The sequence below is a fragment of the Colobus angolensis genome, unplaced genomic scaffold, assembly GCF_000951035.1.
Source record: "Colobus angolensis palliatus isolate OR3802 unplaced genomic scaffold, Cang.pa_1.0 Scaffold352, whole genome shotgun sequence".
NCBI classification, from domain to species: Eukaryota; Metazoa; Chordata; class Mammalia; order Primates; family Cercopithecidae; genus Colobus; species Colobus angolensis.
In genome coordinates this window covers 1,284,852-1,304,914 of record NW_012116844.1, presented here as the reverse complement: position 1 = coordinate 1,304,914, position 20,063 = coordinate 1,284,852, and the positions used below count along the sequence as shown (strand labels likewise).

Genomic DNA, 20,063 nt, shown 5'->3' with positions numbered 1-20,063 from the left:
AAAAAGAAAATTCTTTTCTTTAAGAATGTTGAATATTGGCCCCCACTCTCTTCTGGCTTGTGGAGTGAAATATTTATACCTTTTTAAGACAAATAGAGTAGCTATTGTTTTATACATTTGGGTTACAAACGTTTTGAAAAATTTGAAATTCAAATAGGTTAAAGGGAATTCTCCAAAGTCATATAACCAGTAAGTTGCTGTTCTGACTCCCAATAGGATGTTCTTTCCTCTATAGTTTTTTAAACCATGGTAATTTTCATAATATTGACACAAATATGCCCAGGTTTGCCATTTCGTTTTCTGAACCTTGATGAGAAGAGTCCATCAACAAGAAAGACATTATCTCAGGAAGAATTTTAGTTCACACACACACACACAGAGACACATACACACACACAGATATGTATACCTATAAACCCATACATAATCATGTTTCTCTACATATGACTATCAGAGCAAGTATTAATCAAATATTGATGCATACAGAGAGTGGGTGTGTTACCTGTAGTTGATCCAAATCTTCTTTTATTTTCAACTCTTTTTCTGGAGACATCTTCCTGTAACATAAAATGTTTTAAAATGCATCATGATATTTTTAAATGCATCACCACTTTGCTTTCTTGAGGAGGACTTTTTAAACCATTTTAAAATAATGAAGTTTTTAAAAAAAATTCATATTTCTAAGAGACATAAAATTCATACAGGCTAAATTACAAACAACTGAATAACATTTCTCAAGCTAACTTCTCACTGGTATGATTAAGATGTGAAAAGACAGATATTCAAAGCATATTGGTCATTTTTTCTTCTTGGGTGATTTTTTGTTAAAGGTCAAAGCCATTTGTCCCGTGAATTTCTTTTCAGGATTTGTGGAATTCTATAAAGTTTGACTTCATAGTTTCCTTTTAAAAAATATTTTAATATCAGGGTTTAACTAGGCAAATTCAAATTCAATAATTATTTTATAATACTAAAGAAAATATTTACTTAAAAATTCTACTTTATAATAATACACATACACAAAAAATAAATAACTTTTTATAAGAATAATACAATTAATAAGTACAGTAGAAAAGAACAGCCAAGACTGTGGAGTTAACAAATTACAAAGCATGAGCTAGACCATTGAAGAAACAATGTAAATGCTTTTTTCCTAAAATTAAAGATTTAATTCTGTTTACCTATTTCTGAATGTATTGTGGTTCAATCTCCTCTTCCAGTCCATTTTTGGTTCTTTGGTCTTCCCTTTTTAGCTTTATCCCATATACTGGTATGCTTATAAAAACATGTGTTTGCCAATTTTATGTTTTCAAAAGCTTATTCATAAGTTGTTTATTTGACTTTAAATTGTTTGTATAAAAAGAAAATATAAATTAACAAAAAAAAGATTAACATGTATCTTTATGTCTTACTTTTCTGATTCCTCAGATTTTCCTTTGTCTTTTTTCTTCACAGTTTTTGCAGCTTTCTTTGTTCGATTATTTGTAGGCTTAGTTTTCTGTATAATTTTATATAAGCAGAAATAAAGGGTTGAAAACACAATAAGTTATAGAAAAACATGATAATATATATTGTTAATGTACATTTTACTCTAAGAGTCACTATACAATGTTTCAAGAAAAATTAACTGCATAGAAGCAAAACAAAATGACACATCTGGTCTGTTTGTAATAGTGCTTTATGTGGTGTAAGTTGTATATAAGCTAATACATATTAAAACATTTAAATTTTTCTGACAATTACAATCAATTATGTTATAACGTGGCATATGCCTTCCTAAAAATCACCTCACTATGCAAAGACACGCAATAAAACCTATAGGATGTATGGGGGAAATGGGTTAGGTGCACATCTTGCAAAAACCTTGTAGGTGATATATTTTAAAAATAAAACCTAAGAAAAACAGTACTATAGTACACAGTTAAATGATTAAGAATACATAAATACCATGAGAAATATAGACTTTGATTTTGAGAAAGACCTGAAACTTGTTTGTGAAAGTGAGCATTGAATAGGTTGCAACTTGTGAGTTATTGCACAGTGGAAGGAAATTATCTGAAATTAAAATGTCATACAACCAGATGTGGGCTCGTGTGGCATACTATACACAGGTGAACCAAGGTAGATGGAGAAAGTTGCTTTCTGCTTTTTTTCTTTTTTTTTTTTTGTTTTGTTTTGAGATGCGAGTCTCACTCTGTTGTACATGCTGGAGTGCAGTAGCACAATCTCAGCTCACTGCAACCTCCACCTCCTGCGTTCACACAATTCTCCTGTCTCAGCCTCCTAAGCAGCTTAGATTACAGGGGCCTGCCACCACACCCAGCTAATTTTTGTATTTTTAGTAGAGACGGGATTTCACCATATTGATCAGGCTGGTCTTGAACTCCTGACCTCAGGTGATCCGCCCGCCTCGGCCTCCCAAACTGCTGGGACTACAGGCGTGAGACATTGCACCCAGCCCTTCTGCTTTCACTCATTGTTTTTGCAGATGAAACTGCTTAAGCACATGTGAAATTCAAACTATGCTCAAATTGTTCAATTAAGTTGGAACAAGTTTGCATTTCAAACAAACATTATAGCAGAACTAACCACGTTTTAAAGTATTCTTGAGCTGCTGTGTAGTACAAGATCATTTTTTTGTTTTCAGTAAAAAGAATAAAAATGTATTCAGGGGTCTATCTTTAAAGGACAGCAAATAGAAATCCTTTAGTGAGATCATGGCAATTTGACAATATTATAATTAAGCTCAGTAAAGGCATATGGTGTACTTAGAAGATCAGGTTCTACAGGTGTGACTCTCTATATCTTCTAATTCATCTGCTTCCACAAATGATAGGGGGAAAGCCCTTATTTGCTGGAGAAGCATTTCCAAATGAAGTTACAGGTTCTCTCTCTCTCAAAATTTACTGTCGTGTCAACTGTTAAAATAGGGCCTTTTGTGTGTTTTGTTATTTCACCTTAATATCACCATAATTCCTGTAATTCCACAACTGTGATTTTACAATGTAGAAGAGAATTCAGTTCTAGTCTATTGCTTTAGATGTAAAAACAGCTGAAAACCCAAAGTGGATTAGAATTGCTAAAGGATTTCCCTACCATTGTTTGATACAATCTATTCTCTTGATTCTTGATAGATGCATAGGAAGCCTAACTTAGAATTCTTTCTACAGGAACATGTCTGATTTCAGGAGTACCCAATGAAGGATCCCATGGATGGTCGGCCAGTTACTCAGAGTAATATGTTTATGAATTAAATGGATTACATAATGGCACCACTTTTCCTTTGTCACTGTTGGTGGATAAATGACAAAGTAGATTCCAATCTCCTGTATAGAAAGGTGGTTACCCAACAGCCTCACTGGTGGCTTGCTAGCAGTAGAGCCTCAAGTCACACCTCTGTGGCTTTCTGTAAATTTGAGTCCTATAGCCACTTCGAGAATGCGTAATCCCCAAGGCCCACTTGGTCCATGCTGAAGAAGTGGCTGTGACCCCAATCTTGCCCCTTTTGCTCTTCAATATTACTGGAGGAATATGTAATATCTAGGTCAAGTCTAGGAGAGGCTCATCCTAAAAAAACTTGCAAAGTCTTTTCTCATTTAAAACAAAAAAGCCTCAAGTACATCTCAATCATGTCAAAATTATGGTTAAAAACTGACATTATGTAGGGAAATAGCAGCAGAGAATGGCTAATCTTAAGAAACAACCAACCAACCAAAAAAACAAAACAAAACAAGACCAACAAAAAAAAAGTGCCATCCCACCCCTCCCCTTGGTTCTTTCAATTGGGGTTAAAGACTCGAGCCTCTGAGAAAATGAGAAAGGGAAAGCCATAGAGGAAAACTGCTTCAAGGCCAGAATTTTGGGCAAGGTAAAGAAAAGGTTGTACATGAAAGCAGGGACTGTCTGGGAAAGAATCAGAATCTCAAGATCTATTTTTCTTAAATGGTAAAGCTCTGAAACCCAGATCTCTGTTCTACCATCATCCTGATCCTTAAGTTATAGGGCAATAAACTCAAGTGCAATGAGTAACGTGCCAGCCACGGATACAAAAACAAAAAATAAAACAAAACAGCCAACCAAAATAACTCTGGTCCTAGGGTAATAGAAGACATATAGGAAAGGACTGTCTATAGAACACCTGAGGTTCTCAAGAAATTACTATTCAATGGTTCTGTTTTTGCTTACATTAAAAATCAGACTAAAGATTCAAAGATCTGAACTACTAAAGGATGAAAGGAATTTGACAGTGCTTTGAACAGTGATAAAATGGTACCCAAATATGGTGTTCATACAGCTAACTAAAAAAGATAGTAGCTTAAAAGTTGCAGGAAAAAATGTGAACTTAGAGAACAACAGAAATAGTCCAGGAAGATGATGCAGCCTGGATACAGCAAGTTTAATGTCTCTGCTGTACATAGAATTAACACCCTTTCCCCTCCTCATCCTCATGCAGGCAATAGAATATGCGCTAGAAAATTTGACTCTTAGAGTCAATGAATAAAAGGATGGGCTCATACACCTTCATAGCTCTTTTCAAAAAGGATGCTTATAATTTAAAGGATGTCCTAATGGGAAGGAAAGGTACAGGGCAAGAGGCAGTTTCACATTTCAGTCCATTAGTCATTGGTAGAGCCCAACCAAGGCCAAATTCACCTAGGATGCCCAATGGCTGTGGGGACCTCCACAGTGTCAAGTAAGCAAACCCAAATGAACATGTTGGATTAAAAAAAAAAAAAAAAAAAATCTAGAAACTCTTGAAGAAAGAGCTTCACCCTAAAAAGGGAAGAGGAAAATGCTTGGAGGGGAAGGGCTGAGGGTCAGTCTGTGATCTCTGCTGTGGTGCTGGGCAGGGGCTTAGGAGTTGAGCCAAAGGCACCAGAGACACTTGGCAGCAATGGCTGTCTTCTCAGGGATCAGCTTCACCATGAGCAGTAAGAACTCTGTGAAGCCAGCTGCCTCTTCCTGAGACCACTCATACTTCTCCACTAGAACCTCAAAAAGGCCCCAGCGTTTCTCAGCTTTGTGATACGTTTCAGGTCACCTTTTTTGGTGAAAAATTCTTTGTAATATTTTCCTGCCACAATGAGCTTGCAAGGCACCTTCCCTAGAAGTTCTATGATCAATGCAATGTGATCTTCTTCTTGAGTGTACTCTTCCCCTGAATGACGTTCAAACAAATAGGCATCTGTGGCCAGTTCAAAGGCCATGCATGTCGTGCTCCAAAGTCAGCAGGGGTATTATAGCCAGATCCTATTAGAACTTCCAAGGAATGATATTGCCTCATTTGAATATCTTCAGTGAAATGTTTGTGCACCCAACAAGCATTTCCAAGATCAGCAATCTTCACCTTGAGCTTTTCTGCATTTTTTGGCTCAAGGGAATTAACAGGAAAATTTCCAGCCGTGGATTTTCCTTTGTTGTCCAGTGGTCCATTATGTTCTTGCTCTTATTCATCTTCACAGGGTATCTCTGACCAAATGCTTTCTTGAAGTTGGCTAAAGTACTGTTCACTGAATGACTAATCTACAGTTGAGGAAGACTGGTACACCATGGAGTCTGACACCTCAGATGTTATAGGTGTACAGGAGTCTGTTTCTTGAGATGTGCTACTGTCTCCATTTTGGGCGCTTAGGAAACTAGATTCCTGATTCAAATTTTGGACATCACAGTCATTAGCATTATGTAGATCCTCTTTATGTCTCAATGTTTCATTATTCCTGTTCTGAGTATAATTAATGACTTCAATCACTCCATTGCAATTAATTTCTGCTGCACCACCCTCTGTATCACGTTCCATAAGTGTTTGATCCTGGCCAATGGTACTTGACTCTTCAAGTTTTTCTTGGGCCATTTTATTAGGTGGGTTCTCTTTCAAGGGTCTTTCAACAGGACTCTCTGATTCTCCTTGCTTGTTTGGTCTTTTTTGCCCAGGGCCCGACTCTCTCCATTTCCTCAATTTCCTGCATTCGCTTCTCTAGTAATTCCACCTGGCACTTCTGCTTCTTCTTCAATTTCTTCTTCTTCTTCTTTGACATTTTGTCAGCTGGTTTAGGTTGGGGAGCAGTACTGACTTCAGATCCAGAAGGCAGAGGAGCTCCAGACTGCTGCCATTCTGTTACTTCTGCAGCCAGCCTCCAAAAGTACTGCTCATTCACTGACAATAAGATGTTCTCTGGTTTAATGTCAGCGTGGATGATACGGCACTTAGTATGTAAATAATCAACACCCTGTAACAACTTGCTGAATAATTTTTTTGACATAAGGCAGTTGAAGTCACTGATAATTGGACTTCATGATCCACTTGAGCAGATGATGCCCCAAAACTTCAAATACCATGCAGATATGTGTTCCATTAACTCCTGATATTTTAAAGTCATCTAGTAGTTGTACAACCATTTCTCTATTTGAATCATTAGGATCTGAACTGCGAGCTGACTCAGCAACCGGATTTCATCTAGTGCTGTTTCAGTGTAATGTTCAGCACTTTTAACTACTTTCATTGCCACAAATTTCTTCCCCTGAATATCCCATGATAACCATACCGTAGAAAAGTGTCCCCAGCCTAACTTTTGGATCACGTGATATCTCCCATTGAATAGATCTCCAATTTTCACAAGATGATAACCTCCTTTACAATAATCATTAGGATCTTCTTGCTCATCATCACCAGATCCCAGAATCTCCTCTTTCTGCTCTGGTAGATCACTCTCAGAGTGGAGAGCAGAGCCTCGATGCTGAGTTTCAGATTTCCTTTGGGCTTTGTCCTTCTTGGGTATGGTCCTTTACTTTTGGGCCTGCGGCACAATCATTTTCCACTCCATGGTGAGACCAATAACTGCCAGGTGCCTGCGCACCAATACAAGATCATTTTATACAAGAAAGTAAGGGAAAAATTAACAATTAAAAATTATTAAAAATTTTAGGAGGTGGACAAGATAGCAGACTAGAAGCATCTCATATGCACCATTCTCACAGATCAGAAACAAAAGAGGCTAGTAAACATTGACCCTGCAGGCCGATCATCTGAGAAACCATGTTATAATCCATCAAGGCAGCAGGGTAACACAAAGAGCAGAGATGAGTGAGGGGGGACACCAGCATGTCTGGGCTCAGTGCAGAGCCAAGAGAACCTTCCAATATGGGAAAGGCTGAGTAAGTGAACCATTTTCCAACATGGGAAAGGGTGAGAGCCCCTAGGGGGATTCAAGTCTCCACAGGGACCTGTGCAAGACTGGGAATGGGAGAAATCCCCTGGGCCCCCACCAACGCTACCACATTTCTAGACTGAAGGAAAAGCCACTGGGACATTTTGTGGGGGCAACTCTTGCCTCCACGGGGACCTCTACAAGCCTGGGGCCCAAGGGCAGACCAGTACCAATATCACTGCCTCAGTAAAAACCACAGTTGCAGTGCCTGGGAGCTGTATGATTTATCCATGTCTTCTTGCCAGGTAGGGCTCAAGGCCAGCTTCCGGACTAGCAGGCCCACTTTGGGCCAAACTCGGCTGGCCACTCCACCCACCCCCACCACTGGTAGCCAGGCAGGTGAGGCTTGCTAGAGCTTCCAGCCCAGTAGTCCTGCTTTTGTGTGAACTCAGCTGGAGGGTGCAGCCTCCTGTTTTCCCAGGAAATACCCAGAGAGCTGAGCAGGTGACTCCACCCACCCCTCCCATTGAAACCCATATTGGCAACACCTTCTAGAGCTTCCAGGCCAGTGGCCATGCTTCTGTTTAAACTCAGCAAGAGGGTGCACGTTCCTGTTGTCCCAGGAAGCATCTAGACTATAGACCAGGCATCCCCACCTACCCCCATTTCTGGTAGCCAGGTGAGCCATGCCTGCTAGAGCTTCTAGCGCAGTGGTCCAACTTCTGCCTGAATTTGCCTCCTGCTGCCCTGGAAACACCCAGAAAGCAGGGCGAGCAACTCTATCCACCCCTGTGGCTCTCTAAAATAAATCAATCAGACAAAAACAAAGAAAAAAAATGAAAAAAAAACTCTGAGAAATTTGGGGTTAGGTAGAGGTCAAATCTATGACTTATTGGTATTCCTGATAGAGGTGGGGAAAAAGCAAGCAACCTGGAAAACATATTTCACTGTATCATTGATGAAAACTTACCCAACCTCACTAGAGAGGACAACATTCAAATCCAAGAAATACACAGAGCCCCTGAAAGGTATTACACAAGATAATCCCCAAGACATATAATCATCAGATTTTCAAAAGTCAACATGAAAGAAAAAATGATAAAGGCAATTAGAGAGAATGTGCAGGTCACCTACAAAAAGAACCCCACCCATCAGGCTAAAAGTGGACCTTTCAGCAGAAACCCTACAAGCCAGAAGAGATTGGGGGCGGGGCAGGGGGGTGTCCTATATTCAGCATTCCTAAAGAAAAAAATTTCCAGCCAAGAATTTCATATCCAGCCAAACTGAATGTCATATGTGGAAAAGAAATAAGATCCTTTTCAGGCAATCAAATGCTAACAACATGATAGCGAGATCAAACTCATACATACCAATATTAACACAGAATGGAAATGGGCTAAATGCCCAAATTAAAAGGTACAGAGTGGCAAGCTGGAAAAAGAAGCAAGACCCAATGGTATGCTATCTTCAAGAGATCCATCTCACAGGCAATGGCATCCACATAGGCTCAAAATAAAAAGACAGAGAAAAATTTACCATGCACATGGAAAACAGGAAAAAGCAGGAGTTGCAAACCTAATTTCAGGCAAAATGGACTTTAAGTGAATAAAGATCAAACAAGGTAAAGATGGGCAGTACATATTGGTAAAGGGTTCAATTCTACAAGAAGATTTAACTATTCTAAACATATACACACCCAACATAGGACCACGCAAATTGATACTCAGGGTAAGCAAGTTCTTAGAGACCTACAAAGAGACTTAGACCCACACACAATAATAGTGGGACACTGCTATTAGACAGAAGACCCCACTGACAGTATTAGACAGACCATTGAGGCAGAAAATAAACAAAACTATTCAGCACCTAAACTCAACATTTGACCAGTGGACGAATAGACACTACACAAGGCTCCACCCAAAAACAACAGAATATACATTCTTCTCATCACGACATAGCACATACTCCAAAAAATCTAACTGGCCATAAAATAATCCTTAGCAAATTTTTAAAAATCAAAATCATACCAACCATACTCTCAGACTACAGCAAAATAAAAATAGAAATCAAGACTAAGAAAATCACTCAAAACCATAAAATTACATGGAATTTAAACAACCTCCTCCTGAATGACATTTGGGTAAACAATGAAATTAAGGCAGAAATTAGGAAGTTCTTTGAAACTAATGAGAACAAAGATACAACATACCAGAAACTCCAGGACACAACTAAGGCAGTGTTAAGAGGGAAGTTTATAACACTAAATGCCCAACATGAAAAAGTTAGAAAGATCTAAAATTAACAACCTAACCTCACAACTAGAAGAAGAAGAGAAGAGTAAACCAACCCCAAAGCAAGCAAAAAGTAAGAAGTACCCAAATCAGAACTGAACTGAAGAAACTGAGATACAAAAAAACACATGAAAGATCAACAAATCCAGAAATCGGTTTTATAAAAAAAATTAATAAGATAGACCACTAGCTAGACAAATAAAGAAAAACAGATAGCAGATCTTGATAAACACAAGTAGAGATGACAAAGCAGATGTTACCACTGACACCACAGAAATACCAATAACCATCAGAAACTACTATGATCGCCTCTATGCACACAAACCAGAAAATCTATACTAGAAATGAGTACATCAAACTAGAAATGGATAAATTCCTGGGCACATACAACCACCCAAAAATGATCCAGGAAGAAACTGAATCCCTGAGCAGACCAATAATGATTTCCAAAATTGAATTAGTAACAAAAAGCTTACCAACCAAAATAAGCCCAGGACCAGACAGATTCACAGCCAAATTCTACCAGATACATAAAGAAGCGCTGGTGCCATTTCTACTAAAATGATTCAAAAAAACTGAGGAGGAGGGACTCCTCCCCAGTTCATTCTATGAGGCCAGCATCATCCTGATGCCAAAACTTGGCAGAGACACAACAAATAAAGAAAACTTCAGGCCAATATCTTGATGAACATAGATACAAAAATCTCAACAAAATACTAGCAAACTGCTTCCAGAGGCACATCAAAAACCTAATCCACCATGATCAAATAGGCTTTATCCCTGGGATGCAAAGTTGATTCAACATATGCAAATCAATAAATCTGATTCACCAAATAAACAGAACTAAAAACCAAAACCACATTATTATCTCGATAGAGGCAGAAAAGTCTTTCAATAAAATTCAACATCTATTCATGTTAAAAACCTTCAATAAACTAGGCATTGAAGGAACATACATCAAAATAATAAAAGCTATCTATGACAAAACCACAGCCAACATCATATTGAATGGGTATAAGCTGAAAGCATTTCCCTTGAAAATCAGCACAAGACAATGATGCCCTCTCTCACCATTTCTATCCAACACAATATTGGAAGTCCTGGCAAGAGTAATCAGGCAAGGGAAAGCAATAAAGGCATCCAGACAGGAAGAGAGAAAGTGAAACTACCCTTGTTTGCCAGCATGATTCTATATCTAGAAAACTCCACATCCTTGGCCCAAAATCTCCTTCAGCTGATGAATAACGTCAGCAAAGTTTCAGGGTACAAAATCAATATACAAAATTAGTAGCACACCTATACAACAATATCCAAGCCAACAGCCAAACCAGGAATGCAATCGCATTCTCAACTGCCACTAAAAGAATAAAATATCTAGGCATATAGCTAACTATGGAAGTGAAGGATCTCCACAATGAGAACCTTAAAACACTGCTCAAAAAAATCAGATGACACAAACAAATGGGAAAATATTCCATGCTCATGGATAATGAGAATCAATATTGTTAAAATGGTCACACTTCCCAAAGCGATTTAAAGATTCAAAGCTATTCCTATCAAACTACCAATGTCATTCTTCACAGAAATAGAAAAAACTATTCTAAAATGCATAAGGAACCAAAAAAGAGTCAGAATAGCCAAGGCAATCCTAAGCAAAAAGAATAAAGCTAGAGGCATCACACTACCCAACTTAAAACTATACTAAAGGGCTACGGTAACCAAAACAGCATGGTACTGGTGCAAAAACAGACACCTAGGCCAATGGAACAGAATAGAGAAGCCAGAAATAAGGCTGCACACCTAAAACTATCTGATCTTCAACAAACCTGACAAAAACAAGCAATGAAGAAAGGACTCCCCATTCAAAAAATGAGGGTGGAATAACTGGGCAGCCATATGCAGAAGATTGAAATTGTACCCCTACCTTACACTACATTCAAAAATCAACTCAAAATGAATTAAAGACTTAAATGAAAACCCAAAACTATAAAAACTCTGGAAGATAACCTAGGAAATACCATTCTGGACATAGGACTTGGCAAAGATTTTATGATAAAGATGCCAAAAGCCATTTCGACAAAAACAAAAACTAACAAATGAGATCTAAACTAAAGAGCTTCTGCATAACAAAAGAAAGTATCAACAGAGTAAACAGGCAACCTAGAGATTGGGAGAAAATATTAGTAAACTATGCATCTGACAAAGGTATTATATCCAGAATCTATAAGGAACTTAAATTTATAAGGGAAAAATGACTCCATTAAAAAGGGGACAAAGGACATGAATGGACCATTTTCAAAAGAAGACATACAGTAGCCAACAAACATACAAAAAATGCACAACATCAGTAATCATTAGAGAAGTGCAAACCAAAACCATAATAAAATATCATCTCATACCCGTCAGAATGGCAACTATTAAAAAGTCAAAAATAACAGATGCTGGTGAGTTTGAGGAGAAAAGGGAAAATTTACACACTGCTGGTGGGAGTGTAAATTAGTTGTGGAAAGCAGTGTGGTGATTCCTCAAAGAACTTAAAAAAGAATTACCATTTGACCCAGCAATCTCATTGTTGGGTATATACCCAAAGGAATATAAATCATTTTACCATGAAGACACATGCACATATATGGTTATTGCAGCACTATTCACAATAGCAAATACATGGAGTCAACCTAAATGCCCATCAACAGTGGGCTGGATAAAGAAAATGTGATAAGTATACACCATGGAATACTACATAGCTATAAAAAATAATTAGATAATATCCTCTGCAGCAACATGGATGGAGCTGGAAGCCATTATCCAAATGGCTAGTGCCAAATACCCCATGATCTTACTTATAAGGGTGAGCTAAACAACAAGACCACATGGATTCTAAGAGAGTAACAACAGACATTGGGGCCTACTTGAGAGTGGAGAGTGGTAGGAGGAAGGGGATCAGAAAAAATACCTATCGGGTACTATGCTTATTACCCAGGTGATAAAATTATCTGTACACCAAACACCCATGACATGCGAAGTTTACCTATATAACAAACCTGCCCATGTGCCCCTAAACCTAAAATAAAAGTTAACCAAAATGTGAGGTTTGCTGGGAGGAAACAGATATATTCAAGTGCTAGCAGCTTGTGAGACGGCAAGACTTAAGTCTCAAAAAGCCATCTCAAAATCTCAAGCCGCCTAGAGGATGTTTAAGGGGAAAGGTGGTATGGAAATGATGCACAGGAGAGGCATGGGGTGTAGGTCTGTTTGTTGCTTTCTGATGACTAGCTGGAGTAACAGACCATCCACAAGCCTGGTTGGTGTCATCTCTGCAGGGGTCTGGTTATAGACTAACTGCTCCAATTTCTTCCTGGAAGGGAGAAAATTGCAACCACCCTCTCTGCTTCCTGCCTGGGTTGTTTCAAGATTAGCCTTTGGAATTCTCAAGCAAACAGGTAGTTAGATATATATGTAGCAAGAAACAAAGTGAGGGAGGGGTTACTTCTAGAGTAAACTAGCAACCTGGCTATCCCAGTGAGGACTAAACTCTGACCTTTTCTCTCTCTTGCTGAAATTCCTATTTAAGGGACCTGGGAAGACATGCCCTATAAACCATAAAATCTAAATAGACGCATTTTATTTAACCCTATATAACATGCTTACTCTCCAACCTGACTCTGGCATCACATCACATGACAGATAAAGAAAGAAATCCAAATATTTGACCCCAAAATATGTTTCTTTGCCATATTTTGAAACAGTCCTGCAAAGTCATCTTTTACTGGGGAGATTTACATCTGTAAATAACTTCTATTAATGTAATTAACGTAATTAGATCTTTTCCCTTTCCTCCCAACCTTGAAGAGATTAGCTGAGAGTCCAGCACCTCTTAAAGGTCTAAACAGGAAACATTTGTCATCTATTGTTTCTAAGGGTAGCCACCTATGAGATTTCATATAATAAGAACCTTGGTCTCCAAGCCCCTTCTCTTTACCTAGGCACTCCTCTCCATTGATTCCAGATCTTTAGATAATAATAACTTGACTCTTTCAATCAATTGCCAGTCAGAAAACCTTGAATCCATCTATGACCTGTAAGCGCCCCACACACACATCCCTCCTTCAAGTTGTCCCCCACCTTTGCTAACCAAACCAATGTATACTTCCCATGTATTGACTGATGTCTTATGTCTCCCTAAAATGTGTAAAACCAAACTGAAACCCAATTGCCTTGGTTGCTCATATTTGGCTCAGGGTAAACTTCTTTAAATATTTTTAAAAATTAGATTAGCTTAATAATAAGTACCTATTAAGGCATTAGGTGGTTATTTCTTGTTTTAAACCACAACTCCCAGTGGATACCAAATTCACTATAGTGGCACTCTTCTCATAAGTTAAATACAAAGCACTGAGATTTTCACCAGCAACAACCCAGAACATAAATATAAAGATGGGACATATTTTCCTACCATCTGCCCGGAGTTTTTCCACTTCTCTGGGTCCCCAAAGAAGTGAAAAAACTCCGGGCAGATGGTAGGAAAATTGAATTTCCACATCCATGATGCCCCTCCCCATATTCTGTCCTGCCACAAACATGCAGAAGAAAATCTTCCCCCAACTCCAAATTTCTACACTGCAAAAAGTGAGAATGAGGGGGTCAACCAGCTTTCCCACAATGCTGGGTTCCTTGAGAGGAGACTTGTACTTGCTTTAACTCTCAGGAAGCATTGTAACTGCCTAAAGTGAGAAATATTACCAACGACAGACAGAGACAAAGAATAAAAGTAAAACTACCATCCCCAGCCCTGGAAACTCTGTAACTTGACCAAAGGAGATGCCAAATCAGAGTGGCTATTCAGCAGGACCACGATGTAGAAGGAACATTCATTCCCAAATCCTTTGGCCCAAATCCCTGGCCAGCCTTCCCACACTGCTGGGATAAACCCTTTGAGACCTCCCCAATTCCAGACAAGCAGCACTCTCATCATTTACTAGAGCTGAGGTCAACGAGGGCTTAAGGAGCCACCAAGAGGCCCCCTAAAAAAGCAGCAAACCAGTGATAAATACTTGCAATATATATCTATTTTTTTTAAAAAGCCAGAAAGAGAAAATGGGAATAAATAAGTAATTCTCCAAAGCAAAGGCATAGGTATATACCCACAAGAAACAACAGCAAACAAGGAACCATAACCTCCTCAAAAGAACAAACCAAAAACACCATGACTGACCATAGCAAGATGTTAATTCATGAGTTCTCAGAACAAGAATTCAAAATAACAGTTTTAAGGAAACTCAATGATCTCCAAGGTAGCACAAAAAAGAAATTCAGAAATTTACCAGATAAAGGTAACAACAAGATTAAAATAATTTTTTAAAACTCAAACAAATATTGGAACTGAGAAATACATTTGCTGAACTGAAGAACTCATTAGAGGCTCACAAGAGCAGAATGGACCAAGTAGAGGAAAAAAATTCAGTGAAATCTAAGATTGGCTATTTGAAAATACACAGAGGAGAAAAAAGAAGAAAGAATGAAAAGGAATAAAAATTACCTTCAAGATATAGAAAATTACTTTAAAGAACCAAATCTAAAAATTATTGATGTTCAAGAGAGAGCTGAGGAAAAGAAAGGGGTAGAAAGCTTATTCAAAGAAATAATAACAGAAAACTTTCCAAAACTTCTGAAAGATGCCAATATCCAGGTAAAAGAAATTCTGAGAACACCAAACAGATTCAACCCAAAGAAGACAACATAAGACATATAATAATGAAGCTCTCAAAGGTCAAGAACAAAGAGAGAATCCTAAAAGAAGCAAGAGAAAAGAAGCAAATAACATATTAAAAAACTCCAATTTGTCCAGCAACAGACTTTTTAATGAAAACAATACAGGTCAGAAGGCAGTAGAATGAGATTTTCAAAGTGCTGAAAGAAAACAACTTCCATTCAAGAATACAGTATCCATCAAAATTATCCTCCAAATATGAAGGAGATATAAAGTCTTCCCCAGAAAAAATAAAGCTGAGAGAATTCACAACTACCAGACCCATCTTATTTTTAAAAATGCCAAATGGATTTCTTCAATCTGAAAAAATAAAATAAAATAAAATAAAACACTAATATGCAAAATAAAAATAAAATTTTTCCAGGTATAAAACCCATGGTAAAATTAGGCACGTTAAGAAACTCAAAATATTGCAACTGTGGTGTGCAATTTGATCATAACTCTATTATCAAGTCCAAAGACAAATCTATCAAAAATAAAAATATTATGGCAAACTGTTAAGAGATTGGTAATATAAAATATGTAAATTGAGACAACTTAGTCAAAATGTGAGGGAGAAATTAAAGTGTAGAATTTTGTATGTCTGTGTGTGTGTGTGTGTGTGTTTCCTTTGTTTCTATTCTTTTATTTGGGATTAAAGATAAATTATCATCTCTTTAAAACAACTTGTTTTATCTATACAATGTTCTTTGTAAGCCTCATGGTAACCACATCACAAAAACATGTAATAGATTCATTAAAAGTCAAAAGCAATAAATCAGAACATATTATCATAAAAAAGTGCTTAACTACAAAGGAAAACAGTAAGAAAGAAAGAAAAGAAGGACTCAAAACAATCAGAAAACAGGCATCAAAATGCTCATAGTAAGATCTTATTTATTAACAATAACACTGAATGTAAATGGTCTCAATTCTTCAATTAAAAACCATAGAGTAGCTGAATGAATAGAGAAACAAGACTCAATGATATGCTGCTCTTAAGAAACCCACCCACTTTACCTCTAAAGACACACACAGCCTGAAAGTGAATGGAGTAGAAAAATATATTCCATGTAACTGAAAGCCAAAAAAGAGCAGGAGTAACTATACTTAGATAAAATAGACTATAAATCTAAGATTGCAAAAAAAGACAAAGAAAGTCACTATATAATAATAGAGGTCAATTCAGCAAGAGGATGTAGCAATTATAAATACCTGTGCATCCAATAACAGAACTCCCAAATTATATAAAGCAAACATTAACTAAAATATAGATCTCTAGGGAGAGATAAACTGTAATACAGTAACAGTAAGGGACTTTAAATGACACACAAAATTTAATAGGCCTATCTGGCATTTACAGAACATTTCACCCAACTGCTGCAGAATACACATTGTTTTCATCAATATATGGAGCATTCTTCAGAATAGACCATATCTTAGGCTACCAAACAAATCTGAACAAATGCAAAACATAGAAATCATATCAAGTATAATTTGTAACTTAAATAGAATAAAACCATAAATCAATTAACAAAAGGAAAACCTCAAAAAATACACAAACACATAGATGTTACCATGTTCCTAAACAACCAATGGGTCAATAAAGAAATTAAGAATGACACTTAAAAATTTCTTCAAACAAATTAAAATGGGAATACAACATACCAAAGTTTATGGAATATGGCAAAAGCATTAAGAAGACAATTTATAGCAATAAATGCTGATGTTAAGGAAAAAAGTAGAAATACTTCAAATAACCTAAAGATGAACCTCAAGGAACTACAAAAGGAAAAAGAAATCAAACCCAAAATAAGTAGAAGAAAAGAAATAATGAAGATTAAAGCAGAAATACATGATATTGAGACTAAGAAATGTGCAGAAAATCAACAAAGAAAAAGTCGATGTTTTGAAAAGATAAACAACATTGATAAGCCTTAGGACTAAGAAAAAAAGAGAAAAACCCAAATAAATTCAGAAGCTAAAAAGGAGAAATAACAACTGAGACCTCAGAATACAAAGAATCACTAGAGACTACTATGAACAACAATAGTCAACAAATTGGAATACCTACAAGAAATAGATAAATTCCTGGACACACTCAAGCTACCAAGACTGAACCATGGAGAAACAGAAAACATCAACAAACCTGTAATAAGTAACAAGATCAAGGTGTAATAGAAAGTCTCCCAAGAAAATTAAACCCAAGACTTGATGGTTTCACTGCTGAATTTTACTAAACATTTAAAGAAGATCTAATACCAATCCTACTCAAATGTTTCAAAAGTAGAAGAGAAGGGAATGCTTCCAAATGCATTCTACAAGGCCAGCATTACCTTGGTATCAAAACCAGACAGAGACACAGCAAAAAAAGAAAACTACACACCAATATGACTGAGGAACATAGATGTAAAAATCTGCAACAAAATACACATCAAACTCAATAACACATTTAAAGATCATTTATGGCTAGGTGCAGTGGCTCACATCTATAATCTCAACATTTTGGGAGGCTGAGGTAGGAGGATTACTTCCACCCTGGAGTTCAAGACAAGCCTGGGCAACAAAAGGAACATTAGCCAGGCGTGGTGGCACATACCTGAAGTTCCAGCTACTAGGGAGGCTGTGGGGAAAGGATTGCTTGAGCCCAGGAGGCCAAAGCTGCAGTGAGTCAAGACTACACCACTGCACTCCAGCCTGGGTGACTGAGTGAGACTTTGTCTCAAAAAAAAAAAGAATCAATCACCATGATCAAGTAAGAGCCATCATCCAAGGAACATAAAGATGGTTCAATGTCTACAAATCAATAAACATGATATATCATATTAAGAGAATCAAGAACAAAAGCCATGATTATTTCAATAGCTGCTGAAAAAGCATTTGATAGACTTCAACATCCTTTATGATAAAAACCCTCATCAAAACAGGTATAAATGGAACATACCTCAAAATTATAAAGGTCATCTACAACAAACCCACAGCTAACATTATACTGAATGGGGAAAAATTGAAAGTCTTTCCTCCAATGACTGGAACAAGACAAGGATGTCAACTTTCACCACTTTTATTAAACATAACACTGGAAGTCCTGACCAGAAAAATTAGGTAATTTTCTGGTAGAAATAAAGGAAATCCAAATGGTAAAGGAAGAAGTCAAATTATCCTTGTTCACAGATAATATAACCTTATACCTAGAAAAACCTAGAATCAACCCCCAAGAAAACTGTTAGAACTGACGAACAAATTCAATAAAATTGCAGGATACAAAATCAAAATGCAAAAATCAGAATCAATTATATACCATTTCACTGAACTGAAAAAGAAATCAAAAAAACAATTCCATTTAAAGCATAAACAGTGTTATGCTTAATAAAAGTGTTGTCCCACCTTTACACTGTTGATGGGAATGTAAACTAATACAACTGCTATGGAAAACAGTGTGGAGATATTGGGAGAACCCACTCCCGGTGTTTAACATGGGTTCTTTTCTATTTCCTAAGTGTCTTCAGATAGGTTGAGAAATAAAGGGAAAGAGCACTAGAGAGAGAAATTTAAAGCTAGGTGTTCAGGGGAGACATCACATGTCGGCAGGATCCATGATGCTCCCTGAGCCATAAAACCAGCAAGTTTTTATTAGCGATTTTCAAAAAGGCAGGGAGTGCATGAATAGGGTGTGGGTCACAGAGATACGTACTTCACAAGGTAATAAAATATCACAAAGCAAATGGAGGCAGGGCGAGATCACAGAACCACCAGAGGAGGAGAAATTAAAATTGCTAATGAAGTTTCAGGCAGGCTTTGTCATTGATAACATCTTATCAGGAAACAGGGTTTGAGAGCAGATAACCTGTCTGACCACAATTTATTAGGCAGGAATTTTCCTCCACCTAATAAGCCTGGGAGTGCTATAGGAGACCCGGGCTTATTTCATCCCTTTGGCTTCACCATAAAAGACGGGATGCCTTAAAAGGGGCCATCTATAAGCCTACCTTCAGGGTGCATTCTCTTTCTCAGGGATGTTCCTTGCTGAGAAAAAGAATTCAGCGATATCTCTGCTATTTGCTTATGAAAGAGAAGAAATATAGCTCTGTTCCATCCGGCTCACCAGTGGCCAGTTCAAAGTTACCTCTCTTGTTCCCTGAACATCGCTGTTATCCTGTTCTTTTTTAAGATGCCTAGATTTCATATTGTTCAAACACACATGCTCTACAAACAATTTATGCAGTTGATACAATCACAGGGTCCTGAGGCAACATTCATCCTCCTCAGTTTACAAAGAAGATGACAGGATTAAGAGATTAAAGTAAAGACAAGCATAGGAAAACACAAGGATATTCATTGGGGAAGTGATAAGTATCCATGAAATCTTCACAATTTATGTTCAGAGATTACAGTAAAGACAGATGTAAGAAATTATAAAAGTATTAATTTGAGGAACTAATAAATGTCCATGAAATCTTCATAATTTATGTTCTTCTGCCACGGCTTCAGTTGGTCCCTCCGTTTGGGGTCCCTGACTTCCCGCAGCATGGAGATTCCTTTAAAAATTACAAGTACGAAGATGGCCGAATAGGAACAGCTCCAGTCTCCAACTCCCAGCGTGAGCGACACAGAAGACCAGTGATTTCTGCATTTTCAACTGAGGTACTGGGGTCATCTCACTAGGGAGTGCTGGACAATCGGTGCTGGTCAGCTGCTGCAGCCTGACCAGTGACAGCTGAAGCAGGGTGAGGCATCGCCTCACCTGGGAAGCGCAAGGGGAAAGGGAGTCCCTTTTCCTAGCCAGGGGAACTGAGACACACAACACCTGGAAAATCGGGTAACTCCCACCCCAATACTGCACTGTAAGCAAACCGGCACACCAGGAGAATATATCCCACA

At 37.6% G+C, this 20,063-nt stretch overlaps 1 protein-coding gene and 1 pseudogene across 1 annotated transcript in view; both read right to left on the bottom strand.

Annotated features, from left to right (window-relative positions):
- LOC105519573 (coiled-coil domain-containing protein 7) overlaps positions 1 to 20,063 on the bottom strand; it is a 137,009-nt gene that overhangs the window by 30,704 nt on the left and 86,242 nt on the right. The window contains exons 12-13 of the mRNA XM_011952949.1: positions 1,413 to 1,498; positions 503 to 557 (exon numbers count right to left, since the gene is read on the bottom strand). Of these exons, the coding sequence (XP_011808339.1) occupies positions 503 to 557; positions 1,413 to 1,498 (141 nt within the window). The remainder of the gene's footprint in view (positions 1 to 502; positions 558 to 1,412; positions 1,499 to 20,063) is intronic.
- LOC105519572 lies at positions 4,855 to 6,821 on the bottom strand (annotated as a pseudogene).